General features: G+C 47.0%; 1 protein-coding gene across 8 annotated transcripts in view; it reads left to right on the top strand.

Annotated features, from left to right (window-relative positions):
• The window catches only part of SLC4A4 (solute carrier family 4 member 4), a 141,151-nt gene that overhangs the window by 80,227 nt on the left and 38,828 nt on the right, over positions 1–22,096 (top strand). For 5 of the 8 annotated variants that reach the window (XM_066318276.1, XM_066318273.1, XM_066318275.1 and 2 more), the window contains 5 exons: positions 7,829–7,964; positions 11,623–11,783; positions 14,243–14,422; positions 18,854–18,949; positions 21,266–21,342. In XM_066318276.1, the coding sequence (XP_066174373.1) occupies positions 7,829–7,964; positions 11,623–11,783; positions 14,243–14,422; positions 18,854–18,949; positions 21,266–21,342 (650 nt within the window). The remainder of the gene's footprint in view (positions 1–7,828; positions 7,965–11,622; positions 11,784–14,242; positions 14,423–18,853; positions 18,950–21,265; positions 21,343–22,096) is intronic. The other 3 variants (XM_066318278.1, XM_066318279.1, XM_066318281.1) reach the window with 3 other exon arrangements.

Raw genomic sequence — 22,096 nt, 5'->3', positions numbered from 1 at the left:
AGCTGGTGGGGACAGTTCCATCAGGATGGTCGTAACATCTCCAGGGATGCCAAGTGAGGAAAGTGGTGTTTACTAGGATTTAGCATACAGAATAAATGCAGGCACCCAAAGGGGCAGGTCTGTAGGGATGGATCCACGGGATGGAGCTTGCTTTGCATAGCACCCAGATGTGAAACCAACTGGTTTTGTAACCACCCTGTCAGGCCAAATCCTGGTGCTCTCAGTCGTCAATGGGAGCATTGTCTGGATTCTCAAGCTGGCTTTGCAGCTTTTTAGATAAGCGGCTGTGAACTGTTCTGAGCCAAAAGGGCAGTTTGTCACTGAACAAAACTTTTCAGAAGGTGGGGGAAAATAGACAAGCCTTTTTCAGAGCATCTTAAACAAGGTTGGCACCTTCCTCCTGCTGCGAGTCACCTCCTGAGCTCTGGCCTCTGAGCTGGTTGGACCAGATGATCCTTGAGGTCTCTCCAACCTTGTAGTGCTGTGATTCTGTGGTAGTGCTTTTAGTGTGGAGGTATGTGTAGGACAATGGAGAATAGCTCCCCACTGACAGAGAGCAGGGTTTGGTGGGATATCAGGAAGAAATTCTTCCCTGAGAAGTTGAGAAGGCCCTGGCACAGGTTGCCCAGAGAAGCTGTGACTGCCACTGGATCCCTGGAAGTGTCCCAGGCCAGGCTGAGGGGGCTTGGAGCAATCTGGGATAGTGGAAGGTCTCCGTGCATATGGCAGGGGGTGGGAACAAGATGATTTTTAGGTCCCTTCCAACCTAAACCATTCTGGGGTTGAATAAAATACATATTTACACCATGGCTTCCCTCTCCTATGTGGAGTCTGAAGCAGGACAGGTGATCAAGAAGAAATAACAACCTGCAGAACCCCCCAACACGTGTGCTTAGCTCTCTTGCACCAGTTGGTCTCTGCAAAGATGGTAAGGAATAATAACGCATGTTTCCCTCTGTGCCTGGAATGGATGAGGTGTTTGGCAACATCAAGAACAGGGGGGACAGAATGAAAAGAGCTGAAAGCAGAAAGTGTGGATGCCAGAAACATTCAGTACTCCTTGAAAAACTGCCTGGCAACGGAGGTGGGCTCCACTGCAGCTGGAGACATGAGACGAAGGGCTCGACATGCACAGAAACTGTGGGAATAAATATGGAAAATCCTTACCCGCATCTGTGTAGTTTCCTCCCTCTGTGGGTGGATTCTGTCCTGCCGAGCCCCTGCTGAAGGAGACTTCCAGAAGTGCTGAAATAGTCAGGGCTGCTGCAGAGATTGATTGAATGGGACAAATAGACAGTGATGAAACCCTGCTTGTGAGAAGAGCTTAATAGGCAGAAAATTGGCTATTGCAGCCGGAGGGCTGGTTGGGAAGCACAGAGAGGGAAGTTTCCTCTTGTCGTTGTGTGGAAACTTAAACTCAAGAGAAGAGTCCAGAGTTATAGCTGTGTCTTTAGAAGTGTCCCTGTACCCTCCCTGTTACCTAAATGAGGTAAATGAGCAGTGGTAGACTGGGTTATGGTTTGGCAGGAGAGCTTGTGGCTGATGCAAGGAAACAACACTACTTACAGGGACCACAGGACATCAAACCAGCTTTAAAACTGTCTTTGGGGAGCAACATTTCAATATCAGAAAAGAAAAGTTGGCGGGGGGGGGGGGGGGGGTTTGGGGGTTTTTTGGTTTTTTGTGGTTTTTGGGGTTTGGGGGGTGGTTGTTGTTGTTGTTTTTGTTCCCCAGAGGAGCAGAAGTTTTCCCTTGTGCTTATGATGAGCTGTTGCTTTGTGGCCACATGGTACAGTGATACTGATGGAGATATGGGAGGAGTTGTGTGTGATCATGGTGTGCTTACAATGTTTAAGGTACCAGAACAGGACCCAGAAGGATCCCAGACAGGTGGACAGCACCAGTCTCTCCAGGATGGAGAGTGTGAAAGCCACACTGCTTTAAAAACGGAAACCAAAAAAAGCCAAAGAAGGAAAATGGTGAGAATTAGGGAGTGATTTTTGAACTCAGTTCTATGTGGCAGTCACTGTGCTGCTGTTTCACTGGGGACTTGACTGTTGCTCCGATGCAATGGAAGTGTGATGCCAGACAGCATCCTGTGTCTGTGTGACAGGAGGAAATGTTCCAGAGCTGCAGAGAAAGCCAGGCTTTCTCTAGGTGCTGCTCTTTCTTTATTAAAGTCTTCTTGGCAACTGCTCAGGAATAGCACCGTAAAAATGTGCTGCCGTAGCAGTTTGACACAACTGGAAGTAAGATGGCTGATCTCCAGGACAAAAATACCTTTGTCATCCATATTTTGTAATGAATTGCTTGTGGTGTTGTTTATATCAGGGTTCATAACCAGTATGGTTTGTCACTATGGACTAGTTGGTTTGTAAAAGCAAGTGGTCATAGGCCTTGCTGCCTTTAATGCAATTAAGAATGGCACTCGGAGAATGTAGAAAATCTTAAAAATGTGCTGTAGAAAGACAATTTTCCTGTTTTTCTATCAGTTTGGGAGCCAGTCACTGTTGATTGGCATCCAGTTGTGGCATACCCACAGGGAATTGCATGGTCCACGCATGCCCAATTCCACACCCTTGGAATCAGGGGAGCCTGGCATTGATGTGAGTAGGCAGACCCTCACATTGTTAATACATAAAATACTCAGTTTGGCTCAACTGGCTAATTGTGTGTCTGTGGGAGGGTATCCGTTCCCATTTCCTTGGGATTCTGTAGCTGCCTCTGCTTCTGGCAGGTTATGTAGGTATTACTGGTCTTGGCTGCAGCTGAGAAAAACAGTCTTTGAAGGCAGAGTCTCCCTCGAGTGGAGCAATGCTGGAAAAAGCTCATCATGGGACTTGGGCTATAGCATGTGCTGGTCTCTCCATCATAGCCATGTGGGTGGAATTGGCAGGCTGCCTTCTTTTATAGGAATTGCCTTTTAGAATAAGGGTCACCAAATTTTCATGAGATAGTGCTGCGTTTCTTTAGAAGTTTCCCAGACTGATTGTCCACATTACATCCATAGCTGAGTTGATGTGAAACATTTTTTGGAAGAAGGATCCTTTTTCTCTCCCTGCATCTCCAAGGAATGTTTTAATGAAGTATCTGTAGGCACAGCACCGAAGACCAAGGGAGCTGGGAATGCCCAGCAAGGTGTTACATAAATGCTACCGTTCTTCTGGCACTTGAGAGAACACAGTATTAGTAAGAATTTGTCCAGTACTGAAGATTTTTTGCAGATCAAACACTTAATATATGCCACGTGCTGCAGGAGAGCTTACAGCAAAACATGTACAATCATGCAGTCCAATAGTCCAGCAAAAAACGGATTATTCCACAGGCTCATTCCAGAGGCTGTTCATTATGTCTGGGAAGGGATATCAAGGGATAGGGTAGATTTGCTCCAAGGTAGATCAAGCACCTTGAATAGCATTCTCTGCACCTCAAGAAATGGCCTGGAGTGGGATCCAGGTAGTGTGGGGAGCGTTCCCTCCTGGCTGCCAAGTCCTGCCTGTGGAAAGTCTAATCTGCCTCACAGCCGCCCGCCCCAGCACAGGGTCAAAAAGTAATCGTTCACAAGCAAAGACAAAAAACAAGTGAAAGAAATTCCCACGCATGCTTAAGACTGATTAGCTGGGGGGTGGATCACCCAGGAGTGGATCTGTGGGATCCCGGGAAAGGCTGGTGTGCGGCCTCAGGGCAGTGTTCCCGAGGCAGTCTTTCCAAAAGCAGGTGTCACGTGTGAATCCATGTGCACTTGCCTTCTTCGGGGGTGTTCAGAGATGCTTGTGCTTGGTGGAGCACTTAGAGAATCAGGAAATCAGTTCGCACCTGGGCTGTTCTGCAGAAACTGGTGTTACCTGATCTTTCTCCCTTCTATAAAGGAAATAACAGTTCTTACCTGTAAAGTTGCAGGAATAGCATGGAGGGTCTGTGTACTCCAGAAATGCTGGACAGTATTGCTGGTAAAGCGGGAGAGCATCCCTTGTCTTACCCTGTGGCTTTGGCCCATTGTGTTGGATGCTGTACAGGAACCAGAAGAGGTGTCCCAGGGGATTGTTTTCAGCGACTCCTGGTTTTAGGTGGGATTCTGTTCCGGTTTGTCTTTAAAGAAAGTTGGTGGGACTGTGGGCCATAAAAACTTCCTTGCTTGCCTTTAGCTGGTGTCTTGTGTTGACATTTACATGGAATTAAAATTGGTTTTGGTAATGGAGAATTTTGGAAAGGAACTAGCTGAACCGGAAGGGAAACAAGTTTAAATCTGTTACAGGTGTTGACACAAGTGTGTCACTGCTCTGGCTGTGGATGTGTTTGACCCACACTTTGATAGGGGAGGGCACCCACAGAAAGGAATGGGAGTATGATCATGTCCTATTTTAAGAAGCCTGTCTGGAAAGCACATTTGACATGCAGCTTTCCTTGATACTGGTTCCACAGGCTCTGGGGAGGAGTTTGCACCTCCCCAGGTCCTTTGGGGATTTCTGTAGCTGCTGACGCACTTAGAAGTAACAGAGAACTTTGTGTCTGATGGTCCCTTTGGCCTCGGATGGAGGAAGCAGTTAACTGAGGTGCAGGTCCCCAGGGTCTTCAGAAGTGTCCCTGAAAACAGCCAGCTGAAAAAGCAGGAGGAAAAAAGCACGTTGGCGGGTGGAGAACAGGCTGTTTAACTTGTGCATCAACGCAGATACCCCCTGTCCTCCATCCTGAGGCAGCATCATACACCCAAGAGAACCAGGCTGAAACTGCCTTCCACCGACCACCAGCCAGGCCCTTGGCACGAAAGCAGGAGATGACTTTAGGATAGGGGCCAATGCCACAAAGCCCCCTGGCATTTCCATGTCCAGCTCTGCCGTCACACCAGGCAGTGAGGGAGGGCTGCCACCAAAGCCATTGCTGGAGCAGGGCTGGGAAGCTCAGCCATGCCTGATTTGAGGTTGCTGTGCTGAAACGTGTCTCTCCCTATTTCTGAACTCCCTGAGATTCCTCTCTCTTGATGGAGATTGATTTTTGCCTTTGGGAACCTGAGGGTATACATTGTGCTCAGAATTGGCCTGATGTGAACTCGGAGAAACTGCTGATATGTTTGCTCTTGTGCAAGTTACAATTTTATGAGCTGCCTCATGGACTGTGTGTGGCCAAATGGAACAGGAAAAGGAAGAGACATGAGAGACATCCCTCATGGATGGCATTGCCTCTGTATCCATGTTGTGCTGGAACATTCAACCCTCTGCAATTAATATCTTAATTCCTTTCCCATTCAGGGGAAAAATACACCCTCAGCCATCTAAATTTGTGGATTAGCCTTTTCTCTGCTGCAAATGTCTGCTGACCGTCAGATTGTTCTGTTGAATAAGACAGCAAGGAAAACAGTATTGACCAGACTGAGTTCCTCCTGGCATCAGCGGTGCTGGTTTGAACAGCTCCTGAGCTGGATGGCCAAGGTGGAAGCGAAGGTGATGGCCAAGACTGGGGCAGGCTGGCGAGGTGGGGCTCAAAGGTCAGGCAGGCAGAGGGCTGAGGGGTCACCCCCTGGGTTAATGACTCTCCAGTCCCTGAGCCCAGTACTCAGCTGGCTGCCGGCTCTGAGCACACGGTGTTCACCTGGAGATTTAGATGAAAATATGTTCTCCTTGCTAAAGAGAGCACATAAACAACCCATAAACGGCCCATTAACCCACAAAATCGCAATAAGGAGCATGTGGTCAAGCAAGCATCAGGGACCTGTGACCCAGCAAATGCCCTAATGGGATTGTGAACCTTATCATCAGCCCTAAGTGCAGATAATGGGAAATTAGCAACAGGGCGAGGAGGGAGACAAGAAAAGAAGGGGTTACAGACAATGGGCACCCAGGTTCAGTGTGCAAAATATTGTGGAATAATCATGTTGTGAGTGGGAATATCAGAATAACTCTTACATATAGTAAAGCCACTTCAGAGTGGCTCAAGAGAGACTTTTCCCATTGGCTCCAGTGGATGTCTTCAACAGCTCAAGAAGCTCTGCAAACCCTTCTCTTACAGCCTCTTCCAAGCAGCAGCCACCTCTGTGGTCCACCTTGCTTTTTGAAACAATAAGATGAACATGTATTTTATTTGTTTTCCAGCTGTGATACTCGAATTCTGTTTGAATATAAAAGTATATTGAGATTCATTAGTGCAAGTAAAGGAAGAAGACAGTGGAACATGCATGATATGGATGGATAACCTGGCATCTCGTTCTAGCCCCCTGCCATGGGCAGGGACACCTTCCACTAGCCCAGGTTGCTCCAAGCCCCATTCAACCTGGCCTTAGACACTTCCTGGGATGGGGCAGCCACAGCTTCTCTGGGCAGCCTGTGCCAGGGCCTCACCACCCTCACAGGGAACAATTCCTGCCCAGTATCCCATCTAAACCCTGCCTTCTTTTTAGTGGGAAGCCATTTGCCCTTGTCCTGTCACTCCAGGCCCTTGTCAGAAGTCCTTCTCCAGCTCTCCTAGCCTGCAGCAAGTTGAATGCCTTGTGATGGGGAGGCTGCTCTAGCAGAGGGGCAAGGTCCTTGGCTCCCAGGAGATTCCAAGGGCATTTATGGTTACAAATATGCTTTCAGTCAAAAAGTAATCTATATTACTAAAGCACCATCACTCTAACTGAGTACTTTAAGAAGAAAGCTCTGAAAATGTATTTGAGGAAAAGAAAAAGGAGTAAAGGGCATGTTTTTTACTGGTTTCTTTTTTCCCGTTGCAAATTGAGAATCTGTTTACCCTGGGAAAATCAATGTGGTTGGACACCTGGTGTAATTAATTATTTTGCAAGAGACAGCCAGCTGATCTTTTGAAAAGAAAGGAGTTTTTAGCAGAACTGTTCAAAGTTCATAGTCTGCTGTGTATCTCTAATGCTGATAAACATCCAGCAGAAAGGATGCCTGTCTTAAAATTTCACATGGTCACACCTTTGTTTTAAGGTGATATGCTGAGAAAAAGGCTGTAGACCCCAAGATCTCCAGCAGATGCCTCTGGTGGTGTGGGTTCCAGTTACCTTTAGCAGATGCCCTCAGGCCTTGGGATGGGGACAGTGGTGTTCTCGGGTTTGAATTTTGAATCCTTAACCAGGGAAGGGTTTCTGTCCTTTTCCCCAAGCTTATAATGCGGACAGACTTTGCTTGTGCTGTGTGTTGAAGGTAGTTCTTTTGCCTAAACAGGCAGTCTTTTCCAACCAGGACTGGTTGTTTTTTTTCAGTGCACTGGTGCCTGACTAAATGCATTGGGTTGCATTCTTCATGTATAGATGAGACAACTCTTCTGTTAAGTATTCCTGTGTTTTCCAGTGGTGGGCTGGGGAGGTTCCAGCCTGCCTGCAGGCCAATGGCAGCCCAAACCTGGCTGGCAGGGAGGGAGGGAAAAGCCAACACTGGGATGCTGTGCCAGCAAGCCCCCAATTGGTTTGGCTGGAACTGGTTTTAGGTCATATAAAAAAGGAGTGAAGGATTCAGGCTGCTCAGAGAGTGTCAGGTCCTTGGGCAGTGCCACAGAGCACATTGGTTCTGAGCTCTATAGTGCTTATTTTTACAAGGATTGCAAATTGCTGTAACATAGTTAAGGTCTGTAGGAAGAGACAAGTTTTCGTGAACTTTACTCCCAGCTTGAACTTGTAAGAAGTTCAGTGAGAGGCAAGGAAGGGGAGAGAGGGAGATAGAGGCGATTAGAGGCACCCTTGCTCACGCCCCTGCGTCCGCAGCGACGAGGATGTCAGATGGCAAAGGCAGCCTGGAGAAACAGCTGAATGGCCTTGGGGAACAGGGCAAGGAGAGGAGCCGCACATCCCTGGTCATCTCACAGTCTGTTAACCGCAGTATTTTCACCTCTGCAGTCTCCCCCGCCGCTGAGCGCATCCGCTTCATCCTCGGAGAGGAAGATGACAGCCCTGCGCCCCCACAGCTCTTCACTGAACTGGATGAACTTCTGGCTGTCGATGGACAGGAGATGGAGTGGAAGGAGACTGCAAGGTGGGTTGGTTTTCCTTTACCCTGAAAGGGAAGGGCAGCCAGCAGCACTCCCATGGGAGATTTCTATTTTAGCATTCCATTGGGGTAATACCCATGCTGCAGGACCGCATGGGAAAGCCATGGAATGGAGCCTCTATAGTTCAAGTTACTATTCTTCGATAAATGAGAGAATTTTAGAGTTTGTTTAAATATTCCAAAAGAAGAACTAGGAAAACAAGAGTGCCAGATTGATTACAATAGTTTGCCTGTGGAGAGAAAAGTATGGCCTCAGTAGTGCTTTGCAAAGTGGGGGACATGTCTCGGCCAGAATTGCCAGAAGTTGCTGGCTGAGTCAAAACCGCTTCAGTACTATTGGCCCAAAGTAGCTTTTGAGCCTGGTCCCACCTCACACCACAGACTGGGAAATTTTAGCTGTCCCTGTCCTAGTGAGTTACTGATGGAATTAATTTTAAATAGGAAAAAAGTTTAAAGGTATTTTCTTGCGAAGAAATTATTCAAGGTGCATATTAAATGCTGGATGGAGTTTCTTGCTTTGAGTTCCTTGGTTGGGTTCTTCAATGCTGCTGTTACTTTGGTCAAAAAGCCATGACAAAAAAGCTAGGATGTTTTTGGGGTGTGGCTGCTACAAGTTACATGTAGTTTATATCTGAACACCATTGACCTATTCCCAGTTGTCCTCACTGAGCCTGGGGGTTTTTCCTTTTCCTTTATGGTGGCTTGTCTAAGCTCTTTCCCCACCTCTCCCTCTTAAGGGCACTGTCTTATGTTCAAAGTTAGCCCCTGTTTGGTCACCTCAACCTTCTATATCTGTGATTCAATGAGCTACCCTACCACCTACCCCTTTAACTCTTATCTTGTTTTATTTTTGCTTCTCAGTCGCTTGGGGAACTTACTAAATTACTTTTCACCTTTTGGTCTCTAACTTCTGGCTTTTTGCTCATCCTTTTCTCCCTTTATGGCTCTTCTTTCCTCTTACCGTGAATTCAGCACTTCCAGATTTGGGCGTTTGGTAGGAGTGCTGCATTGAGCTGTGTGTGGGGTTCTCTCTGGGGTTTTTCTCCCAAGTAGCATACCACAGGATGAGAGGAAACAGCCTCAAGTTGTGCCAGGGGAGTTTTAGTTCGGGTATTAGGAAAGATTTCTTCACCTGTAGGGTTGTCTGCCCTGGGTAGTGGTGGAATCCTCATCTCTCATGGGATTTAACAAATGTGTAGATGCAATGCTTAGGCACATGGGTTGGTGGTGGCCTTGGCTTTTCTTGATTAATGTTTGGATTGGATGATCTTAGAGGACTTTGCCAACCTGAATGGATCCATGATTCTTTGTATAAATGACACAGAATGTAATGGAGCACCCTGTTGAGGTGCTGTTCAGTTTCTAAATTGGCCCAACCTCCTGCCTTTTTGGATAGTGTTCTTACAAAGTGAGATTGTTCAGGATTTTTCAGTACATTCCTGAAATTACTTAATCTTGCACCGTAGAACCTCCTGAGAGCTTCTGAACATCTCCCAGTGCATCCAGAGCTGGCTGTGTTTCAGACACAGGACCTGCCAGCTGTTTTGGAGTTGCTTTACATCTGGTGCTGCAGAACAACTGGGAAGCTGCATGAGCAGGTCCTGAACACAGGAAAAAGTGCGGGGTTGTGCAGGTAGAGGAGAGAGGAGAGGACAGAAGAGACCTTGTGGGGTTGATGCTCACCCTGGCCCCAGTGTAGAACTGCACAGCTCCTGGCTGGGGAGAACAGCACTACCTGCACACTGGTTCAGGGCTAAAGGCTGCACTCGTGTTTGAGAGAACAAACAATTAAATTACCTTCCTCATCTCGCTCCTGCTCTGTTCTGACATCTACACATTCCTTCTATCTGCTGCACCTCACTCCCAGCCCCATGAAAGCTGTGTTGATATTATCAGGTGTAAAAGGGTAAAGGAGAAAAATATAATTTCTGGCACAGCTTATATAACAAAAAAAGATTATAGCAGAAGTTTAAAAAAATCCATATCCACTATCCCACAGTCCAACACTGTCATTCCTTTTCTCTGTAATCCTGTCACCTTCCTGCCATCTCCCTGCCTTACAGAGAGACAGTCCCCACACTGTGGTGGACAGAGATACTTCACTGGAGCTCACAACAGTCTGGGGGCCTCCAGGTGCTGCAGGTCTTTTCCTTTTTCTGCTTCACTCAGTATCTCCTATGATCACCTCGGGAATGCAGGCATTCCCATTTTAGTGCAGCCTGGTTAGTGGAAGGTGCCCCTGCCCATGGCAGCAGTTTGGAACTAGGTGAACTTCGAGGTCCCTCCCAACCTATACCACTCCCTGATAGCATGAATTGAGTGGGTATTTGTTCACCCAGGCTTGCAAGTTAATATTTGGTTTATTGCGTATGGATTGTGGATTGTAGTGAGAAAAGTAAACAAAAAGCAAATATTGGTGGTTGTGAGTAATCACTTTCCCTGGAAGGACAAACACTGGTAATTTGCAGCCTTCCTGTTGTTACAGGGTAGATGTGACATCACACAAAGCCCCTGAAGTGCACAGATTTGCATCCACCCAGGCCCCTCAGGTGTCCTAGGAAACACTTAGTTTTTGTGAACTAAAAGGACCTTGTTAATTGGAGATGAAAATCAGTTTTTTAGCTTGAGTTAAAAATCAGCTTTAAAAATCTAAGTCTCAAAAAGAGATTATTGCAATTGTGAAGCATAATTGATTAATCCTCAAGTAGTACGTTTTTCAGGATTAAAGATAATTTCACTTGCCGTTAATAACATTCTTTTGAACAAATTTATGAGCTTCCTTACCTTATGTGTGGGGTTTTTTTTCCTTAATAATCCCTTTATATTAGTGACTGGAATTTTCATTTTCCACGTATATTAAAATGGTGTTTCAAGAGGGGATTATAAAGCATTTCTGCTTTGCCATTAGGGCATATTGAACCACTTTTTCCTGCACTCCAGTTTACACCGTTTGCTGGGTGCTGTGGTGAAGAAGGTGTGGACCAGGTGAGATCCCCCAGCCTGTGCAGGAGCAATGTGCTCCATCCCAGCTGCCCATCCCTGCATGGTCCAGGCTGGACACAGCAGAGCCAAGGACAGGGTCAAGGCTTGGGGGAAGTGGGGGTGGGCTGTAGCCCAGGGACATGGAGCCTCCTGCTTCTCTGCTGTTGGGATGTGGTTTTAGGGGTGTAAAGAGTGTTTTGCACAACTGGGATTTTACCCTTTGCTCTCACCTTCATTAGAGATAAGTTTTCAGTGTTTTTCAAACCTGCTTGGTTAAATCATTAAACAGCAGCTGGAGGGAAAGAGTGAGCTCCTTAATTTGTGCCTTCTCCTTTAGTGGCTCATATGTTCTCTAAGAGCACCTTCAGACATGGCTGGGATGTGCTCCTGTCTTCCCCGCTTTGTCAGCCTGTGGGCATGGGACAGCAGTATTCCATGCTGCCTGCATCTTGGCAGTGGCTGATTCCGTATTTTATTGCCTGAATTTGAATCACAGAATCATTTAGTTTGGAACAGCCCTCTAAGACGAGAGAGTCCAACCATTAAACAAAAAGTGGCAAGATAGTGAAGGATAAGTTGCCTTATTTTCAGAAATGCTGATTTATTTCCTTGCAAGGAGGCAAAAACCCTAACCCCATCTCATTGCTGTGCCCTGTTGTAGGTGGATCAAGTTTGAGGAGAAGGTGGAACAAGGTGGAGAGCGATGGAGCAAACCGCACGTAGCCACCTTGTCTCTGCACAGCCTGTTTGAGCTGAGGACGTGCATAGAGAAGGGCTCCATCATGCTGGATATGGAGGCCTCTTCCCTCCCACAGGTGGTGGGTAAGTACACCTGTCTTGACTCTTTCCCTCACTGCTTCCTCAGAAATTTTTCTTAACCTCGGTGTGGTTTTATGGATGGTTTTAATGAAAAAGCACTGCTTGTCCAATAAAGGAGGGAAAAGAAAGAAAGAATGAGAAATAAGAGGGGAAAACTAGAAAGTACCTGGAAAATGATAACAGAGATGAGAAGAATCCTTCTCAGTGCTGGAAGAAGAGGAAAAGGCATCAATTTAATTTATGTTCACTACGAAAAAGGTGACATGTAAAAGGGCCACGACTCTGGGGGCAGAGACACTCATCAGGTACCGTTCATGCAGAACAACTTGGGCCAGGAACTGCTCTTGGGTGAAGTGTTCAGCTGCCCAGTGAAGGCAGGTGGGGCTGTGTTCAGGATGGGATACCCCCCACCCCCAGCAAGGAAGAGGAGAGAGCACCCCAGTACCAGCTGGTACTATGTTCTGCAGAATGGGAGGGCGGGTTTTATACGGTCAAATTTAGTACGGCCCAGGGTGACACTCACTGACATGCTGAGAGCCAGATGATGTTGTCTGTGCTGTGTGAGAACTTAGAGAGAATAAATTTTCCAAGTGAGGCATTTAGTGGAGGGACATTTAACCAAAATGCTGAGTTTAAGAACCATTACATGAAGAGATCTAAAAGGGGAAAATTAAATACTTCCTCTGCCAGAAACTCAGTGCTTTGAATGATCATCTCAGGAAGTAAGGTCAAAATTATCCTGGCTTGGAATTCTCCCATGCACTGGATCGTAAGACTTGGAATTACAGCTGCTTCTGGTGTTAAATACTGAGTTTTAAACTTAGTTTGGCAAGTGCTTTTGGTGACATTTGCCTTCCCTTGCTTTTGTGTCTGTGTATCCAAATGCACAGCTTTGCAAAGTTTTAACAGAATAAAACCTCCAAGAACGTCTCAAGTTTTCTGCTGAAAGTGAATCTGTTTCAGAAGCTAATGTTCATGGTCTGAAACCTTAAACGCTCAAACATTAAATTTTCTTTTGAAGTCCCTTTGAGATGTCGCTTTCAATCTCCTTCTTCAACACCCAAATTAAATCTAATTCCTAGGAGATTAAATTACACATCGGTGGCTGCTGTTGCTGTGACACTGTCCTGAGCAGGGTTTTTTTGCTGGTCCAGACCCTTAATCAGACAGGTAGGGATATCCAGGACTGGATTTCCAGGATGATTTAATCATGATCACTTGGCTGGTGTCTGGTAGTGACACACAGGAAAGGAAAACTCCAAAGAAAAACTCTTTGTTGTTTGTTTTTTATCAGCAACAGGGAAGGGAAATGCCAGATAGAGAAAGATAAACTTGAATGAAGGTTCTGAAGGAAGTACTCTGAAAATCACTAACCAATATCATGAGCAAGAAAAGCTTGTATTAAAATAACACTTAGCAAAGGTCAGCCTTTTGCCAAGCATGTTGTGTAAGGGTATCTACGTGCATGTAACTGCCCTGTCTTAATTTGAGAGGAAGAACTAGGTTCTTCCTTACAGATTTGGAGAGGCATTAGTTCTTGGGCAGCACGTAGATGATGACTTTCTGACTCACTGAGTTAGCAAATGTGATGCGTGTCCTGCATCCCCCTTGCCATAACTTTCATTATTAGCACAAATAAAAGTTACCAGCAGACAAATATGAGCTGCCACTTGCCTTCAGGGGACAGCACATGAACTCAAGTCATCAAGGGAACAACTTCATGTGAGATTTACTGCACAGGGGACATTCTTCATAAGTCTGGCCATCTTTTTGCCTTTTTCCTCTGGGATAAGAGAGGAGAAGGGAGGGAACTGATGGGAAGTGAGCAGGCATTGAGGACACCTTTTCTCCAGATGACTCCATGAAAAGTAAAGCCATATAATACATCCTGTGGTAACTGGAGCAAGTTCTGCCGTTTGCAGTTGCCATCACTTCAGTCCTGCAAGTGAATGATTTAATTAGTGGCTCATCTCCAGGACTTCTTCCTATCTTTAGATTAGGTTTTACTGAGGGCCTGCAAGGTCAACTCAGGCCATGTTGAATCTGATACAAGTTTTTCTGTGTGCTTTTTGGGAGCATCATGGAACTTGCAATAGTTAGAGCACCTTCATGAAAGTCCAGGCTCAGAGGGGTTTCCATTTCTGAGCTAAGAATCATCTTACCCTGGTCTTTGAAACAGGCTCTGTGGCATGTAGGAAATAGCAGAAGGGAATCTCAGTGCAATAGGTGTGTGTTAGTGGCTCATGCTTGATGGAAATGCTTATGTTCTGTTGCAAGAGGGATGTCTAAAAGAGATTTTCAGACAAATAAAACTTGGCTTTGAGATGGTAAGAAAGCCTTCAAAAAGACAGGGTGAAAATGTCTCCAACCCCTCTCTCTCTGCCCTCCCTGGAAGCAGTTTTGAGCTAATTTTTGAGTTAATTTTGTTCTTCCCTCCCTCCCTCTTACTGTACCTGCCACAGAGATGATCGTTGACAATCAGATCGAGACGGGGCTGTTAAAATCCGAACTGAAGGACAAGGTCACCTACACACTGCTCAGGAAACACCGGCACCAGACGAAGAAATCCAACCTGCGCTCCCTGGCTGACATTGGAAAGACCGTCTCCAGTGCAAGTAGGATGTTTTCCAACCCCGATAATGGTAATGCAGAGGCTACCTGGCTATAGCCTTCTCTGTCACAGCAACCCACCCGCCCAGGACTAACTGCGTGGCCCTGACACTGCTTTCCTAACCCCCGTAGGAGCGGCGAGACCGTGCTGATGGCACATCAGCGGGGGCTCTGCAGGCTGCTTCAGCCGTGGCACGGCGCTCTAACCACATCTTCACTGGACTGACAGGGACTCGAGGGGCAGCCAGGAAGGTGGGGGGTTGCTCTTGCAGCTGGCGTCTAGGAGATGGTTTAGGAGCAACAATAGGAAAGAGAGATTTGCAAAAAGCTTTGGTGGCGCCTGAACCTTAAAAGGCTGATCACCTGAAACATTTGGGCAGAGACCAAGCTTCCATACACGTTCCATGTCTGTAAAAGACAGTGCCGGTGACACTGTGAATCAAAAATGACCTGGCAGAAACATCTAGCTTGCATTTTATTGCCATATGATCATTGTCCAGTGAGGTGAAGCTGATTACCATCTTGCTTTACTCATCTTAAAATAGTTTTGTGGTGTGTGTTGTGAATATATCTCGTCTTCTCTCTAAAAATGGTGTAATGGGTAGTGCCATGTTGGTAGTAGTGTCCCTAAATGTATGTGTGTGTGTGTGTATGCAGACAGCTATGGAGGCCTGAGCACTGACTCAATGCTTGCCCCTGGGTGGAGATTTGGGGCATTCTTACTCAAGGTAGTAAAAAAAAAGAGGAGTTTTAAGCCTCTTGTCATGCCTTGGAGTTCTCTCAACTGTCTCCTGTGGCAGTCTGGAAATTGGGCTAAAAGTTGCCATTTAAAAATACCCAGAAATAAGAGCAGGTGAAGAGATTCTTTTCTTCTTGCTCCACCAAAGGCCTCTTAGCTTGCTGTGTTTGGCTTCTAAAACTCACCATAATATTCCTTCATAACCTGTTCTCCCACTTCATTAATATTTCCTGCCTTAGATCATCCTTTGATTTTGCAGCAGAGGTGTATGTGCATGTGGAGACTGTTTCTTGCTCTGGGTGATGCCTCTTGTCGTGTCCGAGTGCCTTGATAAGGTGGTGATGGAGGTGGTGCACTAATGTGAGCCAAGGGAGCGTTCTCGGTGACTATCCCTGCAGGAGTCCAATGGAGCAGAGGGGGACTGGGCTCTAGGCAGGGCACTGTGAGGACATTACAGCTTTAGGGACAGGGCTCAGCATGGCAGATGAGTCCTATAGCTGGAGGAGCCATGGGCAGGGGCTCCTTCTGGTAGACCTCAATGCTACAAGCCCCAGCCAACCTGGCCTTCTGGATGCCTTCCCATGGTGTGCTCCCCACAGTTTGGATGAGAAGGCATCTGCTTTCTGTTACCACCTCTGTGACTCTGACCCTTTCTGGACCTTTGATGGCCAGGTTTGCTGTGAGGAGTGGAATCCTGGCTTGTGGCCATGGTGTGTGGGAGGCTGAACACCAGAGACACATCTTCAGCTACTGGTGCTCGGGCATTTCAGTTGCCTCTTGTAGGGGATGCCCTTAGTTTTCGGCTGCAAACCCCTTTTCCTGCAATAGGCAGAGTTTAGCCCAGGAAGAGTGATGCTGACAAAGGACATTCCTCACATTCTCACTCAGCCTCTGCTCGTTTTTCATGGCTAAGGGCCTTCTTTGCTTGGATTTTAAGTGATTTCAGTTTTATTCATTCCTTGTTCTTGTTTGAATGAGCAGTGCAGGTCCTGCTCAGTTGGACTGATTCTCCAGGAATTCTGGCCATCAGCCACTCCTTTTATGTTGTTCTGTCTGTTCTCCCATCTGGGATATTTATGTGCTCTGAGGATGTGTAACACATTCTGTTCCATGACAGTAGAAATACACTGAGACTTCAGGAAGACAAGACTGACATATGGGGGGGAATACCTCATGAATAGTTGTTACTGTAATTTATTATTTACACTTTAATGAAAAAGTAACTACAGAACGTATTTGATCAGGAGTCTCGCGTGTCCTTTAGACAGATAAAAATTTTATGAGGCCAACAGGAGTGCAGCTGTCTCCTAGCATAGCTAATCACCATAATGACTGTGCCACCAGCCCCAGGCACTCCTAAATTTCTCTAGAGTTTCTTTCTGGGTAGGTGTTTGTTTTCATTTCAGTGTCAGTGAAACTTCCATCCAATATTGATGCTGCCACCAGGTCTGAGCATCCGCCTGCCCTCTGCACAACAGCATAATAGGCTGGTGTAGCTGCCTCCTGCTTGACTGGCTCAGCAGGGACATCTTCTGCAGGCCAGCAACCTGCCCTTGAACACTGTCAGGGGTGGGATCTATTTGCTAGACCTGAAATTTGGAAATATACCCTGGGCCATGGCTCAAAAAAATCCTGAGGTGACTCTATCTCACTTGGTTCAGAGTGCTTAAATAACTGAAGTCTTAGTCCAAAAGGTTATTTTCAACTTCTGAGATGAATGAGCCTCTTGCAGTTATCCCAGATGCCTCTAAAAATTCAGGAACCTAAGAAAGAATGATGTACTGCCCCATCTCCCTGCCATAACTGATCCTGGAGCATCTCTATCCTTTTCCAATCCTCCCTAGGGGGTTGCTCTGTGGCCCCTGGGAACGAATCATCCTCATCCCCCATCATTCACTGCTCTGTTTAAAGGTAAGGTAGTGATCAGATGGGCAGAGACACAGCCAAGGTGTGCTCTGACACCTGCTCTTCATCACTGCACCATAGATGTTGACGTGGGTCATGCTGTGGCAGGATGTTTTGTCAGGAATCCCTTTGCTTTGGGAAAGGAATTGGGAAAAAAAGGGTAGTTCCTTGTGTGCCATGGATGGAGGAGGATAAATCACCACACTCCTTTGCTGTCTGTTCAGTAGTAGATGATTGCCAAAATTCTGGGCATACAAAGCTGGACTAAGCAATCCCCCCTTGCAAAGACACAGCTCTTTTCCTTGCTTCCATTGGTAGAAGGTTGAGCATATGAAGTGTTCAGCAAGGATATTTCCATGTTACATGTTGATGGGACTCCTGCAGGGGTTCTTGATGAGTTTTTGACAGGTTTTTGTGTGTGTCTGTTTTTGTTGAGTGGCTTTTGAAGAGTTCTTCATATCCCTTCCGGGCACAGCCCTTGTCCTGCACCCCTGGAGCACTACCTAACACCTGCACTAGCAGCTCTCCAGCTGGCACACTTTGGGGTTTGCAGTGGCATAACATGGGATCTGTGGTCTCCAGCTGCCCGAGGACTGATCAACATTTACCATCTTTCTGTGATATTTGCTATCCATTTTGAGACTTTTCTTTCAGAGCTTTGTGCCTGCCAACATTTTTTTATTTAACACCTGTGGGAGCCTTTGGCAAGTGAGAAATGACCAAATGCTGCTAAGCTCAAGCTGGTAGAGCCTGTAGAAAATTGTGATGTGTTTAAGTGTGTGTGTTTAACCACCGTAAATAATGGCATGGTCCCATCACTGCGTGGGTGCTGCCTAAACACCTCCTGAGCACTGTTTGTTCACACTGTGCTGGCAGCATGGTTTGGAAACAGTTGAGTGGGAATAGCAGGCTGCTGGCAAGGTGTCAGCTGAGGCACAGACAGGAGGGCACCTGGCTGTGGGGCGAGAATGGTTTTATTCTGTTTTAGAATCCTAGAAGAGTTTGGGTAGGAAGGGAGCTGAAAGACCATCTTGTTACAGCCCTCTGCCACTGGGAGGGATACCTTCCACTAGCCCAGGTTATTCCAAGCTCTGTTCCTTGGACACTTCCAGGGATGGGGCAGCCTTGGCTCCTCTGGTTCAGCATTAATCAGTTCAGTGTTTGTCACACGAACTGTGACCTCAGTGCCTTTACAGCTGAACAGTGGCATCAGCTGAACAATACCAGCACAGAGGAGAGCAGCTGAAGTCTGTCACCTGAAGAAGAAATGAGGTGGTGTCCAAGGAATGCTTGGAAAACCCCTATCAGTGTATGTATTTGGCATCATTGGAAGCATTGCAGACCAAGGTGAGCATTTCCAAGTCTGGATTGGTGTGCCTGAATATGTACAGATGAAGTCAGGATGCTCAAAGTTGGCTCCTGGGACATGACCTGATCTTTATTTTCAAAAACCTGTTATTACTGATGGTGCTGCAGCCTGGAACTATTCAGTGCCACCAGCACTGCAACTGCTCACTCACTTCCTTGAGATCTGCTTCAAAGATGCCTGAATTTCTGACACCAGGGATGGAAAGCTGTGTCTAGCCCTGCCAAGTGAACACTGCAAGGTGGAGCTGCGGAGGAGATGTCAGGATCCAAATGAGTGGGCTTTGGTGATCACACTGTGCAGCTCAAACCTTCTCTCCTGCCTGGCTTCCCTGTACCACTGCTTGAGCATTTTTTTTCTGGCATAATTTTATTTTATTTTATTTTAACTTTCCCCCTTTGCTCTCTTCCTGCTCTTTGCTGCTGCTCCTGTCTTCTGCTTGCCTGGCACAAGCACGCAGCCCGCTCGAGAGCTCCGTGCCCTGCCTGGCCACTCGCACCTTGGATGATGAACTGGGAGTGCAGCGCAGCCCCAGCGTGGGATGGCTCAGTAAGTGCTGGGCAGGGCTCAGGGCGGGCAGACTGGGGGCCAGGAGAGGAAGAGAAAGTGGGAAGTCCCACCAGCCGGGCTCCTAATGCTTGCTGCTGCATTAACAGTGGGAAGAGCACGGATGCATTCCGTGGGGAGTGGTGCTGCTCTGACTGTTCGTTTTATCCTCACTGTCCCCTCCACTGCTGTGTTTCATTCTGTTTTCCTTTTTTCCTTCATTTGGGATGAAGCAGTTAAGTAAGGCCGCACTCCCCTTCCAAGGGGAATCTAAGCTGGCTGCTAGCACTTTTTTTTGTCTCTTGAAATATCCTTTGGCTGTTAAAGGAGCTTCAATATTTTAATTTTCATATAAATTATCCTCAGAAATAGTCTGCCAGCTTGCTCTCTCTGGGGTGAGCTGGACAGGTCTTTGGCACCACTCCTGTCTGAGTCCGTGTGTCAGACATGACTCGTGGGAGCCTTGCTTATCCCAGAGGAGCACACCATTCCTCCCAGGAAGGCACAGCTTATGGCACTGGTGGCACAGAGGTGTTCTTTGATGGCCATGGCTAGCGGCTGAAGACTGAATTCCAGGGGATTCCCTTGACAGATGACTATGGAGCTGATTCATAGGATGAGATAAGAGCACAGAGGGGTTTGGACTGCCTGCAGTACTTCTCTCACGAGTCCTTGGCTGACCACGGCCATGGACAGGGTAATGTCACCTTTGCCAGAGAGACAGGAATAGGAATTGGGCCTGGATCAGGAAATTATCCTTTGTTACCAGACACCATAAGGATGAGTGTCATGTGCCAGAAGTCCTCCAGAGGGGTCTCTAGCCGAACCTTTGTACTCCACGTGTTGTTTTGGAACTGTGGTGTGTGGCTTTTGTGTGGCTGTGGGGAGCCCATTAGGTGAAGGTTTGTTTGGAGCTTCTCTGAGTTTGTGTGACTGTGTTGAGCCCCCGAGGAGAAGGAGGCTGGTAGCAACGGGAAAGAAAGGCACAAGCCTCCTCCTCTTGGGAGGAGAGTCATTATATCCCAGGAAACAGTCAGCTTGGAATCTAATAAACAGAGCAAACAAGTGATGTAATCTGGAAAAAATAGCAGCTAAGTGGGGTCTTAAATAACAGCAGGACCAGTTGAAGCTGGGGAATCCCCCTTTGGAATACATGATTTGTCTAACTGTGTGTGACTTTGGCTGTGCTGATGTTGCTGGATGTGCCAGTAACACATAGCAGGTACAGCTACTTTGAATCTATCCCCATATATGTTGTAAAAAAACCCCAGCTCTGGGGAGTCCAGTTTTTTATTCCCACTCCTTTGGTTATTTGTTCCTGATGCTGATTTATTATTGAGCTTGTTCGTGCTGGGAGCTGATGAACACTGAGGACTTGGACATTCCTTTTAATAGTCTCAAATAAATTTTGTCTTAAAACACAGCCTCAGCTGGGAGATGCCTCCTTGCCACTTTTTTTCTTAATATTTCCTCTCTTTCCAATGACATTCATGGTCAGAAACTCTGGGATAAAAGCTCCTGGTGCTTTGTTTCAGGTTCCTGCAAACATGATGAGAAGGGATGGGAACATTTCAGGATAATTTAGAACACTTCATACTGACTGCTGTGATTTTTGATGCTGTATCTGTCCCAGGAGTCTTTGTTTACTATTGGTTTGTTGTTTATTTGTGTTTTAGGTTGTTCTAAATTTAATTAATGTACCGTGTCTCTGGAGAGTTTCTTCACCTCTCTGGAGAATCTGGTGTCAGGAATTGGTGACTCTTGGCTGTCAGTGTGGCACACATGTTGTTTTAGTCTGTGAGATGCTTAGGGTTCAATGAGCTTAGTTAATGAGGTTACTTGGAGCAAGGAAGGTGTACATTAGGGACTGTCTCAAAGGACCAGGAGCTTCCACCTTCCCCTTCTGCCTGCAGTGTGTGCAATGTCTGGGATGCTGAGGAGGGCAGATGTCAGCCACGTAGGAGAGCTGAGGCCAGGGGTTCACACCCTGGAAGGTCCCAGCCCTGTGAAGGGATGGGTTTGTGGTGGGTCCTGGGTGACCTGGCCAGCAATGTGGTCCTGCTTTGCTTGTCCCCCACAGGCAGGAATTATGGAAAGTCCTTGGACTCTTGCTGTCCTGGGAGTCACTGGACTGCTATGGGTCAGAGGTGACAAAGCATTATCATCTTAAATCCCCCTTGTGCCCCATCAAGTGACAGAAAGCAGCTTGTCTGGAATTCCCCACATCAGCCTCCCAAGAAAAGGTGTTGCTGTAGCCTGAGCCTCTGTGTTCTGATTGGATCCAAGCAGGTGCTTTAACTGGTGATGTTGTTGTTACAGGCAGCCCAGCCATGGCTCACCGAAACCTGACTTCCACCAGTCTCAACGACATCTCGGACAAACCTGAGAAGGACCAGGTAAGCTCCAGGTCCGACCTTTTCTCAGGGATGTGTTTGGAGGGGAGCTGGAAGTTGGGGAAAGGGCTCCTCTGTACCTTAGCCCTGAAAAATGAGTGAGTATTTTTTAGTCCTGTGACTGGTTCCTCCACTCTTTAAGCACCAACCCTTGGAAACAGCAGGTTAATCTCTTACAAGGTCTGAAGAAAGTGACACCACATAGGTGGCATCTTGCTGATCCCCATGAGAAAGGAAGGAAAATACCCAAGGAGTGATGGATTTTGGATCCTGTTCCTGCTGAGGGGTTACAGGGGTCCTCAGAGGAACACCCTGGGCTGAGTGTAAGCAGAAACCATGGGGTAGAACAGGAGCACGTAGGGGAACGTGTCCCTGTTGCAGCAGCTGGTGGAACAACAGTGCCACCTCTCCCTGAACGTCCCAGCAGGAAGGTGGCTGTATTGACAGGTAATGTGGGAGAGCAGTTCCAAAATGCAGTCAGCAATTGAGTTAAAATTGGCCTCCAGTGACAAATCTCCATGGACTTGGCCTCTTCCTTAGACTAGGGTAATGTTTGTGGTATGGCATATGGGCTGTCTTTGTGTGTGTTTCCGTCCTTTCTGAAGGCTGCCGGTTCTGAGGGGTAAGAGTAAGCTTATTCCAACTCTTAGAAAACTAGTGGCTGAATGAGGTCTCTGTGCAAGTTTCAAAAAACCTTTGTCTGGGTTCAGAAAGTGGGTTATTCTCAAAGCCTGGCTGTTTCTTTCGGAGAATCCCT

Source organism: Sylvia atricapilla, chromosome 4 (assembly GCF_009819655.1).
Source record: "Sylvia atricapilla isolate bSylAtr1 chromosome 4, bSylAtr1.pri, whole genome shotgun sequence".
In the NCBI taxonomy this organism is placed as follows: domain Eukaryota; kingdom Metazoa; phylum Chordata; class Aves; order Passeriformes; family Sylviidae; genus Sylvia; species Sylvia atricapilla.
Note: the sequence above shows the minus strand (reverse complement) of the source record. Positions and strands in the feature narration are given on the sequence as shown.